At 40.6% G+C, this 23,063-nt stretch overlaps 1 protein-coding gene across 2 annotated transcripts in view; it reads right to left on the bottom strand.

Moving 5' to 3' along the window:
• The window catches only part of LOC121290771 (CD166 antigen-like), a 258,149-nt gene that overhangs the window by 13,417 nt on the left and 221,669 nt on the right, over window positions 1-23,063 (bottom strand). Inside the window, exons 3-13 of one of the 2 annotated variants that reach the window (XM_041211664.1) lie at window positions 22,737-22,956; window positions 18,001-18,065; window positions 16,560-16,647; window positions 15,380-15,553; window positions 9,995-10,119; window positions 9,259-9,388; window positions 8,073-8,185; window positions 5,533-5,668; window positions 4,644-4,759; window positions 2,147-2,285; window positions 521-568 (exon numbers count right to left, since the gene is read on the bottom strand). In XM_041211664.1, the coding sequence (XP_041067598.1) occupies window positions 521-568; window positions 2,147-2,285; window positions 4,644-4,759; window positions 5,533-5,668; window positions 8,073-8,185; window positions 9,259-9,388; window positions 9,995-10,119; window positions 15,380-15,553; window positions 16,560-16,647; window positions 18,001-18,065; window positions 22,737-22,956 (1,354 nt within the window). The remainder of the gene's footprint in view (window positions 1-520; window positions 569-2,146; window positions 2,286-4,643; window positions 4,760-5,532; window positions 5,669-8,072; window positions 8,186-9,258; window positions 9,389-9,994; window positions 10,120-15,379; window positions 15,554-16,559; window positions 16,648-18,000; window positions 18,066-22,736; window positions 22,957-23,063) is intronic. The other variant, XM_041211666.1, reaches the window with a different exon arrangement.

Here is a 23,063-nt window from a genome sequence, read left to right as displayed (position 1 = left end):
TGCACAAATTGATTTAGCAGAAGCAAGTTGCTGGGGAAGGAGCAGAGTTGTGCTAGATTATGGGTTGGCTCTGTTGGGGCAGACAGGGATCAACCAGTTGGTGAGGAACGGCTCGGATTTATACATGACAAATACATGGAAAACAAAATGTTCAATATAGTGCCCAAATGGTTTCAGCTCTCAAGCCTTTATACACAAAGGATGGCATTAGAGGTCACATGACTATGGCATGCCGCAGTGCACAAAGGCACTTCTCCAAATGCTATGTATCCCATCAAGAAACCAACACCATCATGAAAGAATATAGGGAAGAGAAAACAAACAGCTTAGCCTAAAAACCAAAAGGAATAAAAGCATGAGTGGGGGACACAGGTTAAGTATGAATGGTACCGGTGTTCTCATTGGGAATGAAGTGGAATATCATTCTATTCCCTATTTCAGTCACTCCATAACTTGACAATGCAGCAAATTGCATATTTTGACAGACTGGTTATAGCTGAATTGCAATTCTAGTAACTACCTAAAGGGTCTTGTTCAAGAGTTTCATCCACTGGTTCCTTGAATCGCACTGAAAAATGCAAAGAGAAATACAAATTAATTTGAACCCACGGAATCCATTCCTGAAGATTTATTCCAGCTCCCTAACTTCATGGTGTGCTTTATCCCAAGATGGCCATAGAAAATTTGTCCCCCAAGCTAGTCACTCACTTCTAGATTAAGGTGAGAGGCAGCTCACAGGACATAATCAGGGACAGTCAAAATAAAACAAACACTTAGTGAGCAACATGGTGGAGTCAATTTTGCTTCCCACAATTGCTGAGATCACTCCAAAATATGAATAATTTTAAGAGTAATGTGATGATCACTGTCTATGAAGTACTACTAGTGAAACAAGAGGGACAAACAGACAGCCTTGTACCTTCAAAGAAGTTAATAAATAAGATTACGCAATAAAAATGGCTCTGGCACATCGTCCATTCCATTCACTGAATATGCAAAGCTGTTATTAAGACAAAGCAGCAATTCATTGCAATGAGTTGAATCTTGCTGCAGCACCAACTAAACAATAGATCTGAGCAAAAATATTAAACAGCTAAGACAGTTGCAGCCTTTTGTCATGTAATTGTGCCTTCAATTAGCACTTTGCACAGGAATGAACAAGTGTAACTTTCAGGGACAAGGCAGCAAGTTCATTATCGTGCTTCAATTAACATTTCCTTCACCTTTTACTATAAACTGAGCTCAAAGCGGGTTGTCATCAAGGTTGTGAAATGCGGGGAGAAAAATCAAGAAGCAATGGTCAAGTGACACCAAGCATGGGTTTTAATAACCTGCAGATTGTAGGAGACAGTAAAAACTGGGTGAGGTAAGGCAGATCACAGTTTTGAGGCCCAGGAAAAGAACAAAGTAGAGAGACATTACAATGAATTTTAACTTCAAAGCAGTGAAAAAGCAAGCAGCTTAAAAAGAACAGAAAATGTTCAGAAATATACTGTCTTTACCGTTAAGGATCAAGTTAAAATAAGAAGAAACACAAAGGGAAGGGAGGGGAGGGGAGGGTGTGTGTGTGAAGATAGAAGGGTCATGTATCAGATAACAAGAATTGCCTTGCATCCGGCTTCCTTTTCCTTTCGGTCAATGACAGCTGCCGGAGAAGGAAAAACCGTCAAAATTTGGAAATGACCAATTCTGGTCCAAACAGGAGCTCCATCTTAAGGTGTACAAGACCAGCTCGGATCAGTACCAGTCATTTCACAAGTTTTATGGGTAATTCTTTCTAGGAGTGTTCAAATAATACAGGAAATTTCCCCATTAATGGTGGAAATGCAGAAACCGGAGTAGGTGCTTTCCTGGCACCTCAACAAATATTGAGGTGCCTCAGAAATGTTCCAAGTTATACTATCTCAAATCAACTTTCAGCACAAGGTACGTGGAACAGAAAGCTGTGTTTATCAATAGTGAAATACATGAACTGTATTTAAATAATTGAAAATTATTCATCAAAAGTTTCAGAAATACTTCTCACAGCATACATGGAATACTATTGCTGAATATGAAAGCATTGCAGATGAGCTTTTATTAGGTCAACTGATATGTTCAATAAGCGACCACTCATTTTATTTGTGAAATGTTGCAGAATACTCACTGGCAGTTAGATTCACTGTATCTTGATCCTGTCCATGGGGGTTTATGGCTGTGCATGTTACTGTAATGTTCTCTGAAGGCTGTACTGTTATCCTGTGGTTCCACTGTGATTTTTTGTCCTTTACTGATTCTTCTCTTGGCTGCAATGAAAATATTTCTATTTCTCATTCACATTAGGGGACTGCACAGTATTTATTGTGAGTTCTGAAAATCTAGGGTAGGCTTCAGAGAGCACGTTAGGGCTCAGAGTACAGATCCTTGCTCAACAGTAGTGTGCATCACAGAATCAGCAGTGTAGTTCCATCTCTGACCTGCCATCTGACCAGCCAGGCTTCATATTCCATAGCACAGGATGGCTACATTTGTCTTACTGCCACTTCACATTTGTGATCTGGGTTCAAATTCAGCTCTGAAAGATGAGGTGAATGTTTCTTTGTTTTATCTGATATCTGATATGTGCTTGGGAAGTCTCCACTCAATTTCTATTGAGCGCACAGAAAAAATATGTAGATTATTGGACAAATACTTTAAGAAAGACTCTAGAGGGAACTTCCTAATGACTCATTTGGTAAAAGAATTATACGATGTAGAACTGAGCCATACAGACAGACAGTGGACAGATTTTTAATCAGTAAGGGAATCAAGGATCATGGGCAGAAGGCAGGAAAATAGATTTAAGGATTATCAGATCAGCCATGATCTCACTGAATTGCGGAGCAGACTTGATGGGCCGAATGGCCTACTTCTGCTCCTAAGTCTTACGGTCATATAGTCCAGATAGATTTGGTCAGGATGCTATGACGATTGTACTTTTAGCCTTCACTCCCCTGGGAAAGGAAATGAAACACAGGAATTCAACCATGATTCCCCCTCCTGGTTACTATCCAGTGTCCAAGGTCACATGAGCATTGGGCATTTCAATGAAGTATTCAAGGTAAAGCCCCATGGGCATTGGTGGCCTTTCTGTTCCCAAATTTCCTTTGTGTGTGTGAGAGAGAATACGGACAATACTCCCCTAGGATCACAGTTCTAAACCATGCTCCGCACACTGGTTTTAAAAAGGAACAGAGAATATACTTCCAATAGACAGCTTAAGACCAAAAAAGCAAAATTAATAACAAATGTGTTATTAATACTGAACAGTGTAATTTCAAAGCACGTATGGAAATATAATTTAGTTTTTAAAAAGTGCATCATCATAGTGAGCTTTTTCTTCTATCTGAACAGCTCATTTATCTAATCAGATTTGGTGTAGAATTTTAATATAATCTCCAGTGGATCAAATCACAATGATACAAAATGACATTTTTCCAAATGATCACCAGTAAAAAAATTACCATTGTAGAATATACTGAGATATATCCAAGAGGTTATTTCCTGTCTTCATGCAGCTGCTGGAATGCTCTGCCTGCTGACTGCATATCTGAAATTTGGATGTACTCTGCATGATCTTCCATGCACTTTAAATAGTCAGAAAATCATCTGCAGCACACCTAATCTTCCAATAAATGGTCAGAAAATCATCTGCAGTACACCTGATCTTCCAATAATGCGCACAGTGGATGAGGGTCTCCACTGGCATAACTTACACAAGTTGGAAAATGACCCCTTTCATTTATAAAACTGTAGAATAGTACAGCACAGAAAGAGACCATTTGGCCCATTAAGTCTGCACCGGCGCTTTCAAAGAGCAAGCCAGTTAGTCCCAAACCCCAATTCTTTCTCCATACCACTGCAATTTTTGTTCCTTCAAGTATTTATCCAATTATCTTTTGAAAGCTGCTATCAAATCTCGTTCACCACCCTATTAGGTGGTGCATCCCAAATCCTAACACTACTAGGCCTTTTGTCTATAATGGTTATTGAACCTTTAGCCAATGGAAACAGTTTTTTCTCTATTACTCAATATAACCATTTCATGATTTTAAATACCTCAATCAAATCTCCTCTTAACCTTCTCTGCTATCAAGAGAACAACCCCAGCTTCTCCAGTCAATCCACCTAACCAATTCCTCATTCCTGGGACCATTCTAATAAACTTCTTCTGTCCCATCCATGAAGCCTTCATGTTCTTCTTAAAGTGTGGTGCCCAGAACTGAGCATAACACTCAAGCTAGAGTAAAGTAATGTTTTACATAGCTTTAGCACAACCTCCTCACTTTTGTAGTCTATGCCTCCATTTATAAAGCAAATGATCCCATAAATTAAAAAGTCTAATGATGACCATGAAACCATTGCCGATTGTCATAAAAATCCATTCAGTTCACTTATGTCCTTTGGGAAAGGAAATCTGCCGTCCTTACCTGGTCTGGCCTACATGTGATTCTAGACCCACAGCCATGTGGTTGACTCTTAAATGCCCTCTGAACAAGGACAATTTGGGATGGGCAATAAATGTTGGCTGAGCCAGTGACGTCCACATCCCATGAATGAATTAAAAAAAATACAATTCTGCTTCAAATGAAAGACAGAGGACATCTCCCCATGCTGTTACTTACAGATGTCCCATTGATGCTCCACTGCACAGTGGGCTTGGGGAATCCTTCCACAACACAGCTGATCACTTTAGCATTGTTCACAACCTTCTTTGTCAACTTATTTATCCTTGGCTTTCCTGTAACAAAGAGAAAGATTGTTTACTGATGGGGCCAATTTAAGCAAACACAGGAATAAGATGTTTGTCTTCATTATCCAAATGGTAATCTGGCAAGACAGATTGCCTATAGCTGATGGAATCAACCTGATTCCCTTTAAATTAATGGAATGAAATCAGGTAGGTTCAATAAGAGTCATGTGACCCACACCACCAGATTACTGCCCTGGTGATGCAAAAGGAACTCTAACCCAAAGAAAAAGAAACCCACTTTGCTAACAACTCTGTCAACTAGTTTTTCAACAGTTTAGGCTCGACTTACCCTAAACTTCTAGGCCGCTTAAAGTGTCTATCGTAAAGCATTAGTAAAATTAGGTCCTTTAAAAGCCCTGCCTGGTGTCATGTTGATTCACACACAGCTGGGAAGGTCCTAAGTTCAATTCTAGTCAGTGCTGACTTAGCTGATCTCAGCCATGGTGTTACTATAGGTGCTAAAACTGGTCTTAGCACCATAGGGCTAGGGAAAATAATTCTTGACCGTTATTGAATGATCCTGGAGGCAATATGTGTGGTGTCAGATGATGGCAGGATTGGACTCTGGTCTAATTCCATCTTAAGTCACTACGTTACCCACGTCCAACTGTAGAAATAGAGTGGAATACATAGTGAGGTCCTGGAAGATGATTGGTGCTCATGGAACTATAAATCAGAATTACTGCTTTCAAAAAATAGGGAGAAATTCCTCAGAAACAAAGATGGACCTGATTGGTGCTAGACCAATGTATTTGTTTTACCTTCCACTCGTACAATTACTGTTTTTTCTCTCTTCATTTCCTTCACTTCCTTTATTTTGGCTAAGCAGGTATAACTACCAGAATGCACGTACTGCAGTGACTCCACCATGAAGGGATTTGGGAAAACCTTATTCTTCTGAAACACAGAAAGAATACGTCAGAAGCATACTATGTTAAAACAGACCCAGATTTATCTTCTGGAATAAAACAGACGTTCAAGGAGCCACCGCAGCCCAGAGGAACACAAAATATTCATGCAGCACATAATTTAACTACCAGCCTTTGTACAATCACTATTTGTACGAAAATATCACTTTTGTTAGAGAATTAAGCACCCCCAGCAAGGCTCTTATCCCTGCTCTCCACCAATGTGGTCCCAAATCTCAAAATTCCCTTATCAGGATTACAACAAACATTTAGACTCTTCTGCCATGCTGAAATCAAATGTTTCAGACAACCAACTTAATTCTATAGTCCTTGCTTACTTGTCACCAACTGCTTGATCATGGACCTCGTGAGGAGCTTTGGTAATAATAAGAGCATGAAAACACCACTGAGAGGCTAACAAATCCTCTGGAGTACTTAGTGACAGGTCATTGGAGACCAGATCTTCCCACAACTTCCCCTTACACTAAAAATCTTCACTGCTTGACAATAGATCTCACTCATGAGCTACAGAAAGGTTTTCCATTGTTGCCTAGAAGTTATGAACCACAAAGATAAACTGTTTGGACACATGTCTTGTATACCAATAGCCAAACATGCAGTAAGGTCCTCAGACAAGGAAGGCCGAAGTGTACTTCATCCCTAAGTGCGCATCCAAAATCATCCTTGGGTACTTAAAACGAATTAGTAATTGGAACAGATGCCCCCTTCTATCTTTAAGCAAAACCTTTTAGATCTCTTGTCAAGCTATAACACTGTGCCTGCTAGCAACTACAGCCATATTTCAGCTGGTTAGAGCTTTATTCAAACTATAAGCCAACTGTACTGGATCCGCTGGATGGCCATCTAACTGACAGTAATGTAGAGGTTCCAACATGCTATGCTTTGGGATGATTAACCCTGGGTTCTGTTTATGATTCACTACACTACAGTGAGAGACATCACATTAACCACAGAGAGTACACCAGGAGTATCACAGCAGAATGAAGAGAGGATAGGAGGCAGAGAAATACTAATGATGAATAGAACACCAAGGGAATTGATATTAGAACAAGTCATATATAGGTGGTTGGGGGGGGGGGGTGGTGCGGGGGGTGCAGGGAGGGGAAGGGGGAGGGTGAGTAAAAGAGAGAGGGTGGGGTTGAGGGGCAAGTTTGTTAAATTTTTCTAGTTTTGATCTTCCCATAAATTAGTATTACCAGTTATTGGAAAGGATAGTACATGATGCTGCAGTGCCCAATGCATAAGCTGAACGTTGATAGACTTATTAGCTTTTTCTTGCTTTGTTTGTTCATAAAAGAGAGGGAGATGAAAGGCAAAGGCTAAAGGAAAGGAAATGGAGTAATAAATTAGAAAAAAAGGGATAGAAAATCAATAAAAAATGGTAGAAAGGAAAAGGGAGAGAAAGAAAATATAGGAACAAAGGAATTGAAGGACAAAAAAGATCAAGGTCCATATTGGACCATAATGGAGTCATTAACTCATCATAGCAATCGTTCATTTCAACAAACCCAGGCATGAAGTGAAGAAAATAGCATGGTGGAAGGCTTCAGGTAACCACAAGTCCAAAGCATGATACACTTACTATATGGCATGTCAAAGTACTCATATACTGTATCCCAAAATGTTATTTCCTGAAAGAATAAGAGGTGGAAAGAAAAAAAAGAGGAACAGAAAAATCAAGAGAAAATAACATTGAAAACGGACAGAAAGAAGAGTGTGAAAGAGTTTAGTACACGACTTAAAGACCGCTCATTTCAATTCTCCCAGCCCAATGTAAATTAAACATAAATATCATTGGGCCACTTTCTGTCCCATTTATTTTGCTGCTCTGGCTGCCACCATATTGCAACATAGCAATTGATTATAATTTTGAGGTATTTTCCTCCAAGGTCAAGATGCAAAATTCTACCAGCTCATCCCAGATTGCTTCTGATATTAAGCCAGCTCAATGTGGGAATTGGCAATTTTCCATCCTCCCAGATCCACAGAAGTGCAGCTGGATTTCCACTTGGTGTCTGCAGCTCACTGACAGAATGTAAACACAACCTGGGCTTCACACTGGCAGCATTGAGCAAGTGGCAAGCATGCTTTGCCCACCTGATCTCTGTCTTTAGTTAAAATCTGTTCTAAGTAGTTTACAAAAAGGGAAGAAAGTAAAACTGAAAATATAAGTTAATTTCCCAAAGACTTGTAAATTATTGAAACCCTAGCAAACTAATGATGGATTAATTTGGAGGAAGTGCTCTGGAGCATTTGAGGGGTTCATCTCCAAGGTTTTAAATTTTGACATACACTCTACTTCTTTGCCACATCACATCAACCCTGACCAAATTCTATAGCACAAAGATTGGAAGCAATATTCATCAGCTTACTTTCATCAGGGTAACATCCACAGTTCCAGAAGACTTAGCAATGCATTCCAGGGTCATATTCTCCCCAACCATCTTAGAGACATTTTCACTCAGATTCACAGTCAAAGCCAAGTCTGTAATTAATAGGATATTTATAAGTTATTATTTCTCATTTGATTCCTCTAATTTACAGGCCATTTGTTTCCCCAGATTAAATATCAGGAGTGTTAAGGATGATGCACCTCTTATGTTGCAGATTATCTCGGCAGAGGTTCTGTCCTTGCTGGGGTATAGTTCCTCAGGATCATCATCTGGTACCTCAACTAATGGACCAGTCTACATGTGTGAACCATTAGTATTAGCACTATAAAGGGAATTACAGCCAAACCCAGTGTAATCATTGCCTGACATCCATTCCTATAAATTTCCAACAGTAGTCACAATAATGAAGAACGAAAAACAGTTGAGTTCAATCCAGTTATCAATATCCATTTATACGAAATTCCAGCGATGGGTGGAGTTCTAAATATTTTGTTAACCCCTCTCCCCCGGTGTAATTTTGACTGTGCATTGGTGTAAAACGGGTGATCATCATCCCATTTTACATCTCTCCCCACTTTGATTTCCATCAATATTAATAGAAAAGAAAACATGAAAAATAACTGCCCACCACTATGCTCTGCTTTCTTTCTCTTTGCCAGTTTAGTCTATGCCACTATTGCACATGGTTATCTCTTCTGATTAACTAATGTTGCTTTATGCAGGGAAAAAATAAAGGGAATATACTGATTTGCCTCCTCTTACAGATTGTGGGAAATTAAGCTGAATTATTGGTAGTTGTGTGTTATGGACTCTCATCCATTGGGAATTGTGTTTAAATTCCCCATATTTATTCCAGGCATTCACTCAAAAGGTCCAAATCTCAGACAATTTATCTTTGATTTGACACTTTCTGCAGGTAAACGAAGTTCCCCAATCAAGCAGAAAACTAGGTTCTCAGAAGCTTGTTGCCAAATTGCATTGTTGAAGGGAACATGATCACAGAGACTGGCCATGCTTCTGAAGAGATGACGAAATGTATCCACGTTTGTGACAGGAAAATGCCAGCCCATTTTGGTTAGCCTAAACCCTAATTAGGAAACACGTGCTCAAATTTAATAAAGCAGGACAAAAGAAATCCATAAATATTTCTTCTAAAAAGACTTACAGTGCACAGTGATGTTTACAGCATCCTTTATGTCAGGGTTATCTTGTTGTGAACATGTGTATTCACCGGTATCCTCTTGCGTCACATTAATCAGTTCATACTGGTCCATGCTGACAGGTTTGTCCTCTCCCTGTGAAATTCGTATAGAAGGTACATATTCAGTATACATATGATTGGTTATAATATGGATGCAACAAATGAAATGCAATATATTCAAAGTCTGCTGTCAGCCTGGGCATATATCAATTATGAAAATATTTTGCTGATATGACAGTGAAGTATAATATCCCAACAATTGGTGTGTGTTCATTAGTTTTTTCAAATGTACTGTGTTCTCAGGACTCTACATTTGCATTTTATTTAAATATAGATACAGATGCAAACTTATTATATATATATATATATATATATATAGATAGATAGGTGTATATTCACACACATGCCTTATGAAGTTATTAGCGTACATATAATGGTTCTATATCCCACTGGGGTTCTGCTGCTTTCCTGCCGTGACTCCGGCAAAACTCCTATAGAAACAGTGGTGACCCAATTATGTTGGATTTGTGTTGTTTCCAAATTAGAATGGAACTTCCATCCACCTGGAGTGGACTTAGCTGGGCAAAGGATTTATGGCATTTACAAATGAGGAGAAAAGGGAGCTAAAAAAAACAAACTGTTAATTAAATGAAGGACATTAATTAAATTAAGACTAATGTAATGATTATATCTGACTTACATTTTTGATGAAGACGAATGCGTCTGGTGGAGGATACCCATCACCCGAGCACGATAGTGTGACATTTGTCCCTTCTTCGACGTCTTGCGCTGGGGTCACTTGCAATGAAACTTTTGAAGTTTTGTCTGATCAAAACAGAATAATACATGTTAGCTCTTACATTCCTGAGAATTCTTTGCATATTTCATACAACAAATCCCCTTGCATTTCATTTCCGAAAGTGAAATGAGATATTTTTCAACCTGCAGGCCTCTATTGTCCACCACCACAGGAGTGGGCATCAAGCTAATGATCAAGAACAGGAACATTGGCTGATTTGGCCCCTCTCTCTACTCTGGAAGCCTGGAGGCCAACTGTAGTAGCCCTACTGCTGCCCGAACTGAGTCAACTACTCAAATAGTATTGTAGCCTTGTCTGTTGGATCCATTTATTGGTTGGATAGACTTACCAAGCAATCAGAAACACTTTCACAGGACAGGGTTTATAAAGCATATTTTCATTTTTTAATGGGGATTTCTTTTTTATTCGTTCACGGGGTCGGGTATCACTGGCTAGGCCAGCATTTATTGCCTGCCCCTAATAGCCCTCGAGAAGGTGATGGTGAGCTGTCTTCTTGAACTGATGCAGTCCCTGCGGTGTAGGAATACCCACAGTGCTGTTAGGGAGGGAGTTCCAAGATTTTGACCCAGCGACAGTGAAGGAATGGTGAAATAGTCCCAAGTCAGGATGGTGTGTGACTTGGAGGGGAACTTGCAGGTGGTGGCATTCCCTTGTGTCTGCTGCCCTTGTCCTTCTAGGTGGCAGAGGTTGCAGATTTGGAAGGTACTGTCAAAGGTACCTTGGTGAGTTGATGTTGCATGAAAGGCTACAAATGTAGGCCCACAAACAGCCACATTTTTGAATTGCCAAGACTTCAACTATGTCACTCTAGTGAAGCACTGAGTATGATAAAATCATTACTATCCCTCTGGAAATTGCACAAAGATTCAGCCCTGTCTCAGCTCATCCGCTGTTGAAGCCCTGATCCCATGCCTCTAGACTTGACTATTTCAATGCCCTCCTGGCTGGCTTGCCATTGTCCATGCTCTACAAACATAAGCTCGTCCAAAATTCAGTTGCCTAGCTTCTAATTTGCACCAAGTCCTATTCACCCCATCACTTCTCTGCTCGCTGACCTACGTTGGCTCCTGGTTAAACAACACTTCGTTTTAAAAAAGTACTCATCATTATTTTCAAATCCCTCCATACCTTCAACCCTCCCAGCTCTGTTACCTCCTCCAGTGCGGCAATGCTCCGAGACATCTACATTTTTCCAATTCTAGCCAATTGCTCATCCCCAATTTTAATCACCTCACTGTTGACGGCAGTGTCTTCAGCTACCGAGCCCTCATTTTTGGAATTCTCTCTGTAAGCCTGTCTGCCTTTCTTTCCTCATTTAAAGATGCTGCTTCAAATTTGTCTTTTTGGTTTGGTTTTGGTTGTGGTTGTCTGTCCTAATATGTTGCTTGGTGCCAAATTTTGTTCGAGACTGCTCCTTGTGAAGTTCCTTTAGGACCTTTTACTATGTTAAAAGTGCTATATAAATGCAAGTTATTGTAGCAGAGGGGGCATCACCACTGCATTTTTCAGGTACATAGCTTATAACGAGCATATATTTTAGTAACTGGAGTTAGTCAAACCAGTAATCCTAGAGATAAAAGCAAAAAACTGTGGATGCTGGAAATCCAAACAAAAACAAAAATACCTGGAAAAATTCAGCAGGTCTGACAGCATCTCCGGAGGGGAATACAGTTAACGTTTCAAGTCCGGAAACGTTAACAGTAATCCTAGAGGTTTGTATTAAAAAAACATTTTACTGCCATGTTACATATTATCTAATGTCAGTGCAGGATAAACCAAGCAACCAGAAGATTCTCTGACTCCTGGCTGTGCTAGCTGTATATGCTAACTGCAGAATTGCTATGCAATGACTTCAGAAAAACTACTTTGTTACTCAGTGACTTTAATTGCTTTAAATGTGATCTATATGGGAGCTAATATACACTAGGATAATGAAGCATTGTTACAATGAAAGTAAAGAATAATCAACTTTAAATGTGCACAAAGGCCACGGACCAGGTTGACTATGCCATAAGTCACATGCTCTAAACAGATAATAGTTTTATTACTACCATTGAGTACTCACAATAATGCCATTTGCTTTACTACTGGCCTGTCACAGGCCAATTCATGAATTAGTTTAAAGGCTTACTGTTAGCTAACTTCATCACTTGGAATGGCTTTATCATTGTTAGTTGATGTCTTGGGTGTTGTTCCCGACTTTTTTTTGCAAAATGGACTGTAACAAATCAAAAATCTGTCCTGTTCCACATGATGAGAAGATATATTTTAATTAGGATTACTAATTTGCCAGCATGGTCTTCCATGACTACTGGCATTACTGTCAGTGCTTTTCAACGTAGGGAAAGGTGTGAAACGTGCAGCTGGGGACCAGGCTAGAACTACAGTATTGTGACACAAATATTCAAATAATGCAACTTTAGGTTTCTTTTCTTTCCCGACGTCTCTAATTACATCTGGGTCTATCGGTGGCCATATGAGAAAACTTTAATCACTCTCACATTTACAAGACAGTACCACTGCCATTGTTTGCATCAACCAGGTAAGGTTCTCAGTTCTCGTAATTTGATGAAAAATAGAGGACAAATAGCAGCTGTTCTTATTCCATCCAACTGGGAAAACACATGAGTCATCAGACTGGCAATTGCTTTGAAATCTACTTTTGATTGGCAGTTTTGATTAATTGTGAAGGCACCCTTTTGTCCCAGTTTGAGTTCAAGAGGTGCATAATCAGATTAAAGACTTGTTTGTCCAGTTTCTCTCTCTGTACTTCTATAAGGGCCTGTAATTATAATATATAGTCTAAATTATGGGACCAGAATTGTTAAGAGTTCAGAACTTGTATTGTTTTGAAAGAAATACTGTGAGTTAAGTACTGTAATCTAATTAAATCAGCTGTTTAGCATATTTTGCTGCTGTTGATATCTGTTCTTAATAAACTAGATTTGTAGTTTCAGTCTAAGCGATTCCTGTCAATGTGTTATGTTCTGCCAGTTTCAGGGAGATCGGGAGTTATGGGGCAAGCTAAACTATTTTTTCTGTACATGCTAATGTGGTGGGGAGGGAAGAAAGCGTTCACTGTGTGCCATCTGTACACTACACATTAGATATTTTGCATAAAGTCAAATTAATAATCATGAGAAGCAGGGACAGAGTATGTGATGGGGGTGGAAGACCATGCCTTCAGTCTTCCCAAAATTAATTCTGTGGCAAGTAACTCACTTCTCAACTCCCCAATGTTTGTCCACCATATACAAGGCACAAGTCAGGAGTGTGACAGAATATTCTCCAATTGCCTGGATGTGTGCAGCTCGAACAACACCCAAGAAACTCAACAACATCCAGGACAAAGCAGCCTGCTTGACTGGCACCCCATCCACCATCTTAAACATTCACTCCCTCCACCACCAGTGCACAGTGGCAACAGTGTGTACCAAACACAAGATGCACTGCAGTAATTCACCAAGGCTCCTTTGACAGCAGCTCCCAAACATGTGACCTTTACCACCTAGAAGGAGAAGGGCAGCAGATATATGGGAGCACCACCAGCTGCAAGTTCCCCCCTAAGCTACACACCATACTGACTTAGAACTATATTGCCATTCCTTTTGTTGCTGGGTCAAAATCCTGGAACTTCCTTCCTAATAGCACTGTGGGTGTTCCTACACCACATGGACTGCAGCAGTTCAAGAAGGTGACTCACCACCACCTTCACAAGGGCAATCAGGGATGGGCAATAAATGCTGGCCTGGCCAGTGACAGCCACATCCTGTGAAAGGATAGAAAAAATTGGAGAAAGTGGATGTCGGTCATGCAACCTAACAGTACAAGACAATAGAGGAATCAAATGCAGTCAAGCTCAAAATGGTCATTGGGTATATGGAAGCTGATCCTACATTTACGAATAACAATGTCGGGCAGCACAAAGATGAGCAAGTGGACAGGACCAAGGATAGAAGCTTAGGGGACTTCGATTGTAACATTCTGGACCTGGAAGAGAAGTTAAAGCCGGAGATTCTCTGGCTACAATCAGGTGAATAAGTGTGTAAAGGAGCAACAACAATCCCACCAAGCTGCACAATGGAGAAAAGGTGTTAAAGATGGATAGTATGTTGGCAGCAGAGATGTTGAGGATGGATCCAGCACAACGCTCACAGAGTTGGTGGGAGAATGGGATTGTGTTAAGATGGAGCACTTACCTACTCCTTTTGCATCCTATTTTGATTAACTGCAATTTTAAACTACCAGCAAGGGAAACTAACCCAAGTCACTGGGGTCACTTTAAAAATGTAGATTGGGTTTCAATCTTATCAGAGCTCTGTCATCTATTTTAACCTAAGGCCTGAGTGGGGGAGCACGTGGCTTGCCCATTCGGCCAAGCTACTGGGAATAGCAACCAGGGCTGGATGAGGCTCAGCAAAGTAAGTATACATTTTTATGTTTCTTTGTGGTTCAGGAGAAATATGAGCATCCATTGTCCCAGATCTCCCCCGGGGAGGTGACAATATGTTCAAGAACTTTGTAAAGGAAGGTGACACTGAAATGATAGTTTGAAAAAACTAGGTGCTGAGGGTTTTTTTTTGACTAGGTGGTTCATGGCTGTTTTGAAATGGAGGAGAGAAGTAACTAATAAGAAAAATACAATTAATAATGTCAGATGGCAGGATGTAACTGAAATTCTTAGGTACAGATACAGAATGATGATGAGTAAATTGTATGCTTCTTGAATACACAACCCGGGATATGCAGATAAGGTTGCTGTGGTGTGATATTAACATATACAGTAAACTAGAGTAAATACAGGTCAATCCCTATAAACATTTAACAGTGTTAAGCTATAGCACTTTTGTTTCGGAGTTTCATTGCAGAACTTGAGCACATAATTAAGCTAACGCTTCAGTTTAGTACTGAAGGGAGTGCTACATATTATCACAGAGCCTATCCCTTTGACGAAATATTAAATTGAGGTCTCATCTGCCTGTTTGGATGGATGTGAAAGATTTCACAACAGTATCTGAAGAAGCAAAGGAGTTCTCCTGGTATCCCAGCCAACGTGTATCCCTCAACTAACACTGCCAAAAAAGGTTAATTGGTGAATCTAATTGTAGGGCCTTATTTCATGCCAATTACCTGCATTTCATTGGCTCTGAAGTGCTGGGTTGGCCTGAGGACATGAACTGTCTTATAAATTGCAAGTGTACTTTTCTACATGAGAGTTAGCAGGTCATTCAACACTATCTTAGCAGGGACCTGATTGCTACTTACAGTGTACAAACAAAGTGACAGGCGAAGATTTTTTAGATGCTGTTCTGTCTTGGTCTTCAAAGTAAGTTGCTATGCAGGTGAAAGAAACTCTTCCCTCCCCCTTCTTTGACGTGTACTTCAGAGAAGATATTGTGTTGTAATAACCTTTTTCACTAGTAACAACTCTATCATTGGCTAGAAAAAAAGTAAAACATTTGTTAGGATCATAGAGTGGTTACAGCAGAGAAGGCCATTTGGTCATTCGATCCCATGCCAGTTTTCTGCAAGACTAATTTTGCTAGTCCCACTCTCCCCATAGTCCTGCAAATTATTTCTCTTCAGGTGCTTATCCGATTCCCATTAAAGGCCTCCCACCACCCTTTTAGGCAGTGCATTTTAGATTGTAACTACTCGCTGCGTAAAAAATAGTTTGTCATCTCGTCTTTCATTCTTTTGTGCATCATTTTAAACCTGTGTCATCTGGTTCTCGACTCTCTCACCAAAGAATGGGCTTGGAAGGACATTTCAATCAAAATTTCCTTAGACAGACTGGCAGTATCAAAGCGGGGCCATCTGACTGGACTCAAACCCTAATTTTTTTTAATTGATATTTTCATACAAACCTTTGCTGAAGCAAGGGTTTTCAAACAGGAAACTGTACACTCAAAAGAGGTCCGGTCATGCAGGTTTTCTTTACCATTCTTGGCTGGATCATGATGGAGTAGTAGACAATGCTGTTCTTGGAATCCACTCCATGAATATTCAAGTGTATAGGTAGTGGTTGACTAAACAAAAGGCCTTTGTTGTCTATGAAAATATGTCTGGGCTATTTCATTTTAGAAAGACTAAGTCAATGTACGAGAACAAGAAAATAGGCAAAAAAACGCTTATGAACATGCACTACTGATTGCGAGGAGGAAGTAACAGAGATGTCACAATTAGCTCCAGTGTCTTAGGTGCAGTGGAACAGAAATCAGCCAGTTGACTCTCCTGATTACCATCCAGTGAAGCTTGCTCCATGCAAGCACAGGACCAGACTGAAATCTGATGTGTTTTGTAGCCAAACAGCCCATTGTCTCACACAAGCTCACAGTCCATCTAATCTGATGACAATATTTCTATCATTCCCCACGAGAAAGGTAATAATTCAAAATCAACCAATTCAATATACGATCAGTGATCATGAATTCTAGAATCATACCTGAGCTGCTGAGGTCGACATTCTGAAAATTATGCTGCCAGGTAATGTTGGCAACAGGGTAGCTATTGTTCACAACACACACACCAACCTGAGGTAAAAGAGAACAGGCACAAAATAAATCACAATTACATATCTCGAAACACGTCAGTAACAAAGTTCTACACTTTGTGTTTATTAATCATTAATGTTTTCTCTGTTGGGAGTACATAACTGAATGGAAATTTGTGTATAGAGACAGGGAACATACCTGTACCAATGCTCCTTGCTAACACCATGCTTACATAGTCTGATGGAGGGAAAGTGCCAGTTAATGTTAATGGATAGAAAACATTGGGTGAGGAGTACGCAATTTCCCAATATGTGCTCCTGATAAGCGCCAGCAGCAGGCACAACAGAATTTTACTTCAAGGTAACACATCAAATGGAAATTGATGCTCCCGCTTTATTGTCTGGCCCTCAATTGCAGTAGAAACCTTCTTATTGTACTAATGGAAGTCAAACATTTTTTGCACTCATTTAAGAGGTGATACCATTATAAAAAGATTGCTGGATTCACCGTTTCATTAGAGCATGTGATGCCTTAAACTTTCCGAATGCTGAAAAACAATTCTGATAATGTTGCCCATCGCTGAACACGTGGTTTTTTTTAAAAAACGTGTAATTAACATCTTCAGTTAATCAGCACAAATTAAGCACTTTATAAATATAACTTCTTGATTCATTAATCTGTGTTGTGTATAAAACAGAATAATACATGTTACACAAGGTCATAAGAATTTTTGGGAAAAGGAAAGGTCACTCATTCCAACAACCTTTAGCCTTTTGAAAAGATTAATGCCACCAACACATTTCAATTCCTTTCCATTTCCAGAAATCCATGCTATTTATACTGACTGTTTCAGTCACCTTCCTTGGTAATGTATTGTCTGAGTTTGTTACCCTTGTTCAAAAAGCTTCATATGGCATCTCTTACACCGAACTTACAAGTTTTAACTTGTGCCTCTAATATGTGATCCCTTTACCACAATGACTATTTTTGCTAACTTGATCAGTCTTTAAAACTTGAATTAGTCCATCTTCAGGCACCATGAGAAAGCTCAATTTCCTTATGATTTTCTCATAAAATAAATGTCCAAAGCTCATCTTTATTACTTGTTCCTCTTGGATCTCTCAAGGCCAATTATGTCCATCTTACGTTTTGCTGACCAGGACTAACAATGGTCCATATAGCATTTGAGCAATGCAAGAATATTGCTACTTTTAAATCTCTTTGGATTTGTAGTCTATAACTTTGCAAACACAAACCATGGCCTTTTATTATATGGAACACAACTGAATAATACCCAGAGCTTCCCAAGCAATTCTGGTCATCAATCTGTACAATGAGTTAGCTCTCTTGCTTCTGTTACCAAGTCAGTTTGTGTGTGTGTCTTGTACATACCTCCTGTAGTTTCCCTTCTTCTAAGAATGCAGCTAGTTCCACAATTTCAGGATTAGATGGTTTTTCTAAAAGAAACAAAGTTTAGGCTTAAAACACTATTTACCGAAAATTTATACTGATGAACTGAAATCACTTAATGCATGGGAATGTTGTAAATAAGAATTAATTTTATAAGGAAATTTACTTTTCATTCTGCAAATATACATATACATGCTAACCAATTCCTAAGTACAGCATTTAGCATATTGGCTCAGTTCAGCTACAGAGTACATAGGGTCAATACAGCAACAGAGTTCCCTATTTTGGGCAATAATGAAGGATGATCACAGACTATGTAAAGACAGATTCATTGAAGAGGCTCTAGAAGCGGGAGGTGACAAGCTCTTTTTACTGCCAAGGGGAACTGGGTCAACACACAGAACAGATGTGGGTGGCAACTGCATAGGTAGTACAAATAGTGACGTCTGTCTGCCATGCCTGAAACAGAATTTGAAAAAAAGCTATCACACTTGATGGGGAATGAAAATGTGAATAATGTGTATAATTGTGAAAAATCATAAACTTCATATGTGGATATTTAAGTAAATGAAAAATGTTAACATAGGCAGCTTTGCAAAAAAATTAGTAAACATTACTTCATCCAGTCATAGGCTCAAATTGCAACACTGAAGGAGTCACTGAAGTTCGGTACATAATATTCAAGCAGGTTAAAACGGAGGAAAGACTGATGAATACTTAACATTACATATATGTGCATTCAATCAGCTAATAGAGATTAGGCTAACAATGTACTTAAAATTCTATTAAATCATGGATATGCCATACACAATATGGGTGCAGCCTAACTAGTAATAGTATCTGAGATAAAAACAGGAAATGCTGGAAAAACTCAAAGGTCTGGCAGCATCTGCAGAGAGAGAAACAGAGTTAAAGTTTTGAGTCCGTATGACTTCTTCAGAGCTGTCTCTATTATATAATCATCGTATCCGCTCAGTGATGTTGTTGATATTCTTCAGCACTTCAGAACTGATGGCAGCACACAACCGAATCCAAGTCTGCCTCCATGAAGCTCTAACAGAGTTCACATGCTTGTAGTGCAAATGAGTGACACCGCAGGCAAAGGATACAAGCCCTCACGTGTTGGTTTGTGAAGTGCATATCTTAATAATCACAATGAATATGAAGTTTTGCAGGTGGAGAGCAGTCATTGTAAAGAGTTTCAAAAAAATAGAGCATATCGTTTGTCCAGTGGTAACAGTAATGTGCACATTCACACATCAGGGTAAATCCATCAATCACAATGCTAACAGGGAGCCGCACAAAGTGTATAGTGAGTGAATGGGTATAAAAGTGCCACAGCTTGGCATGGGGCACATGCGGGGCCATAGGGGTTGTTTGTGTGTGTGGAGGGGGGTGGGGGGGGGGTGTTGGTGGTGGCGAGCGAGAGAGAGAGAGATATACCTTGGCATCAGGGGCATGAGAAGTGTGTGGGGGATGAGGGTTGGAGGGCATTTCTGTTTTAATTTAAACTGGGACGAACACTGAGGCAGGCTTTTTAAACATCCAGCCTCCACACTCGGCAGCATCTCTGGCTACCTCCGAATCTTTTCCTGGGTAAGCTGGCCTGACTGCAGCGCCTGCACCCTCCTACAATGAAAATCCCACCATTGCGGGCACTTTCTCCTAAAGCAGGCAGGTGGAAGTGGGAATTTACCAACTCCCACTTCCCACCTCGAAGATGAAAATCCAGCTCTATGTTGTCATCAACCCACGCCTGACTTGCAGTTCCTTAAAGCTCAGCTTCCTGTAAGAAACACAGGGTTGGAGAATTTACAGGAAAATCAGGTTGGGAAGATCCCTGACCACAAGATAACCTGAAGATTTCTTCTATTTAAGGCCAATACCAAAATCATGAAAAAAAAAAGCTTGAGGGTCCAAATTGCTTCCCTTTCCTTCCAAAAAAACCCCCCACATGCACCTGTTCTTGAGGCTGGTATGCCTTCCCTCACTGGGGATGCCAACTGCCAGAATTGTGCCATGTCCTATGGGCTGAAGAAGCAGAACTCTCAGAATAAGGAGTCCATTCCCACAGCTCTACCCCTTCTGACCCACCCTTTACAAGGCCAAATGGGGAATCCCAAATCAGGCCAGGGCCCAATGTTTTCAGTCTTTTCCTCAGCTGTTCCACCAGCGTTCTAGAGGGATCCCAGCAAAATGGGCAAGTGAAATTCAAATCACTATTTTCTTTCATGCTTTGTTTAATACGACCTCTAGATGTAACTTTTGCAATGCTCTCCTCAACAGCCTCCTGAATCCTAGGCTGCATGCAATCCAAAACTCCATCACTTACATCCTGTTGTGCAGTAAACCCTCAAGCCCTTCACACCCATCTTCATTAATCTACAATAGTTACCCATCTCCCATTGGATCAAATTTAAATTCCTTGGCCTTGTCTACAATTCCCTATATGGCTTGGCCTTACCCTATCCTCTGCAAGGACCCTGCAGCCTTATACCTTGCCACATTTCCTCCAGACTCAGGCCTATTGTGCATACCCCCTTCACCCACTCACCAGTCCCCCAACACCAATCAGCATTCAGCTCAGCTCTTTATTAGACAGAAACTTGTCCTCTTTAAAAAAAAAATAATCGAGGGGTGGGGTCAACACTTGCTGTCAGCCCATCTGCCTCCAATTAAGAGATCACCTCCAGGTCCGCCATCCAATTAAGGATGGCAGGCTGGTTACTGAGAGGGATCCCAGAGGCAGCGACAGAGGTGGGAGCTGCAGCTGCCAGATGGGGACAGTGGGGGTGCCTCCACATTGAGGTGCCCGCTGAAATAATGATTACTTTTATAAATTAACGGTGGCCACATCACAGCTGCCATGACATCCCTGTGGAGGAGAAACCCCTTCAGAGGATGACCTGCAGTTGCAGCTCTGGTCCACAATTGGCTGCGGTTCCAGTGGGGGAAGCGGTGGAGGAAGGTGTGAGGTTCGGAAGTGAACAGAAAGAACCCACACAGGCTCTCCACCAGGCACTGCTGGCTTTTGCCTCCAGGGGGGAGGAGAGAAGATCCAGGAAGATTCCAGCGGTGTCCCCGTTCTGCCCACAAGTAGGCAGCTAAATATGCAAAGTGGCTACCTGCCACCGCTGGATAGGTAACCATTGCCTCTTCTGCCCACATCCATCAAGATCAGCAGACGTTGGAACACATTGGCCAGAAGTTCTCCTTTCAAGTTTTCCTCCCAGTCACACCTTCAAACCTGCCTCCACGGGACAGGATAAACTGTGTCCCATAAGTCAGACATGGGTTGACCGCATATATTGTTGATTCATCCAACTTGGGTCTCCCTTTGAATATAGATCCTTATTAGGATGTGTGATTGGTGAATTTGCCCTGATGAGTACATGTGCACATTACTATTACCACTGGATAAACAGTCCATTTTGTTTTTTGAAATTCTTCACGATGACTGATTTCCACTTGCTAAATTCATATTCATCGTCATTATCAGGAAGTGTATCTTATAACTATACAAACCAACAGGTGAGGGCTTGTAATCTCCAGCTGCTGTACAGACGCACTACAGACGCTCAGCATATGAACATCATTAGAACTTCCTGGTTTTTGTGTTCTTGTTTTGAAGTGCTGATTCTTTCTCCCCCCAAATCTCTCCGCTTCCCCACCTTTAAATAAAAGCTTCTCAAAACAAAACAAGCTTTGATCAGCTTGCTCAATGCTCCTGTAAAGGCTTGGTGTCTGCTATTCAGCATGTTTTTCTATGTTAAAAGTGCCACATAGCTGTAAGTTGCTGTTGTGAAAAAGCTTATGAAGAGGAAATAAAAGCAGATACCCTGTCATTGTGACACCTCTAAGCATGAATGCAAAATTGTCATTTACTGACTGCAGTGAGGATGTGCTCGGGAGCTCATGGCCACTAGAGAGGGGACTGAAAATGAATAGACTCCCTTTCAACAGCTTAATTCACTGAAGTGGAATTTCCTCTGCTGCTTCTTCTCAAATCTGATAGGAAAGCTGCAGAGGCATAGACAACCGCCTTCCTATAATGAACTCGATCTTCCTCTCCCCTCACTCTGTTGCTCTTTTCAGGGCAGTTTTCTGCTGTCCGCCGCCCCTTCCCCGAATGCCACATATGATAGGGAGGTGCGACCCCTGGAAGCAGCGTAATTTCCTTGCTTTCCAACTAGAAAATGCTGAGTGGGCGGTGGTAATCCCTGGTGCAAAAACAAGTGGCTCTGATGGGCCTTTTGTGGAGAGATAGCCCCATAGAAGGCACTTCTCCCTCATATTTAGGCCACACAATCTTATTCTATTTAGGCCTTGGCCTGTCCCTCCTTCATATTCAGTGCTCTTTTGTCCTCGTTGATCATCATGTTTCATTAGGCGCTGCAGAATCAGTCCCAGTGGCAGCACCAGAGGAAAGTTCCTTGACCCAGGAAATTGGGCCAGGCCCGGAGTGAGGTCAAGCTGCAGGTGGGCCTCTTGACCCAGCTCTCCTGTGGACAGAGGGGAAAATCCAGACCTATAAGACTAAAATGAACCTGAATCCTGGTCGTCGAGGAAAAAGACAATATTCTAATTGCCTTTATTACCCCCTGCATTTACTGGGGAAATATAATAATGGGTGAGTACAATATGCAAGGACAACAGTCCGCTGTGGAGATCCTCTGCTGTATTAAGACGATTTTAATACAATTATCTCTGATACTTACTGTAAATTTTGAGTGAGACTGGAACTTCATTTATGTCTGATTGCACCAGGGTGAAGCAGGAAAATATCTTTTCATCCTGAATTCCAACATTAGAGATATTTAAGGAGTAGTCCTTATTCATAATTATCCTGTCCTTGTATCCAGAAACCTCTTTGTATGTTACTGCATTTTTAGTTGGTGAAAATGAAATTAGTTGTTCATTGTCCGTTTCACTTACTTTCTGAAAAAGAGAGAAATGAAATGAAGATCAACTGTTCGTAGCCTTTAAACCTTTCCTTTGTCTGGCGTTCTATCAAGGGTTTTCAGAACAGGAAAATGGAGATCTGC

This window comes from Carcharodon carcharias, chromosome 18, assembly GCF_017639515.1.
Source record: "Carcharodon carcharias isolate sCarCar2 chromosome 18, sCarCar2.pri, whole genome shotgun sequence".
NCBI lineage: Eukaryota > Metazoa > Chordata > Chondrichthyes > Lamniformes > Lamnidae > Carcharodon > Carcharodon carcharias.
Note: the sequence above shows the minus strand (reverse complement) of the source record. Positions and strands in the feature narration are given on the sequence as shown.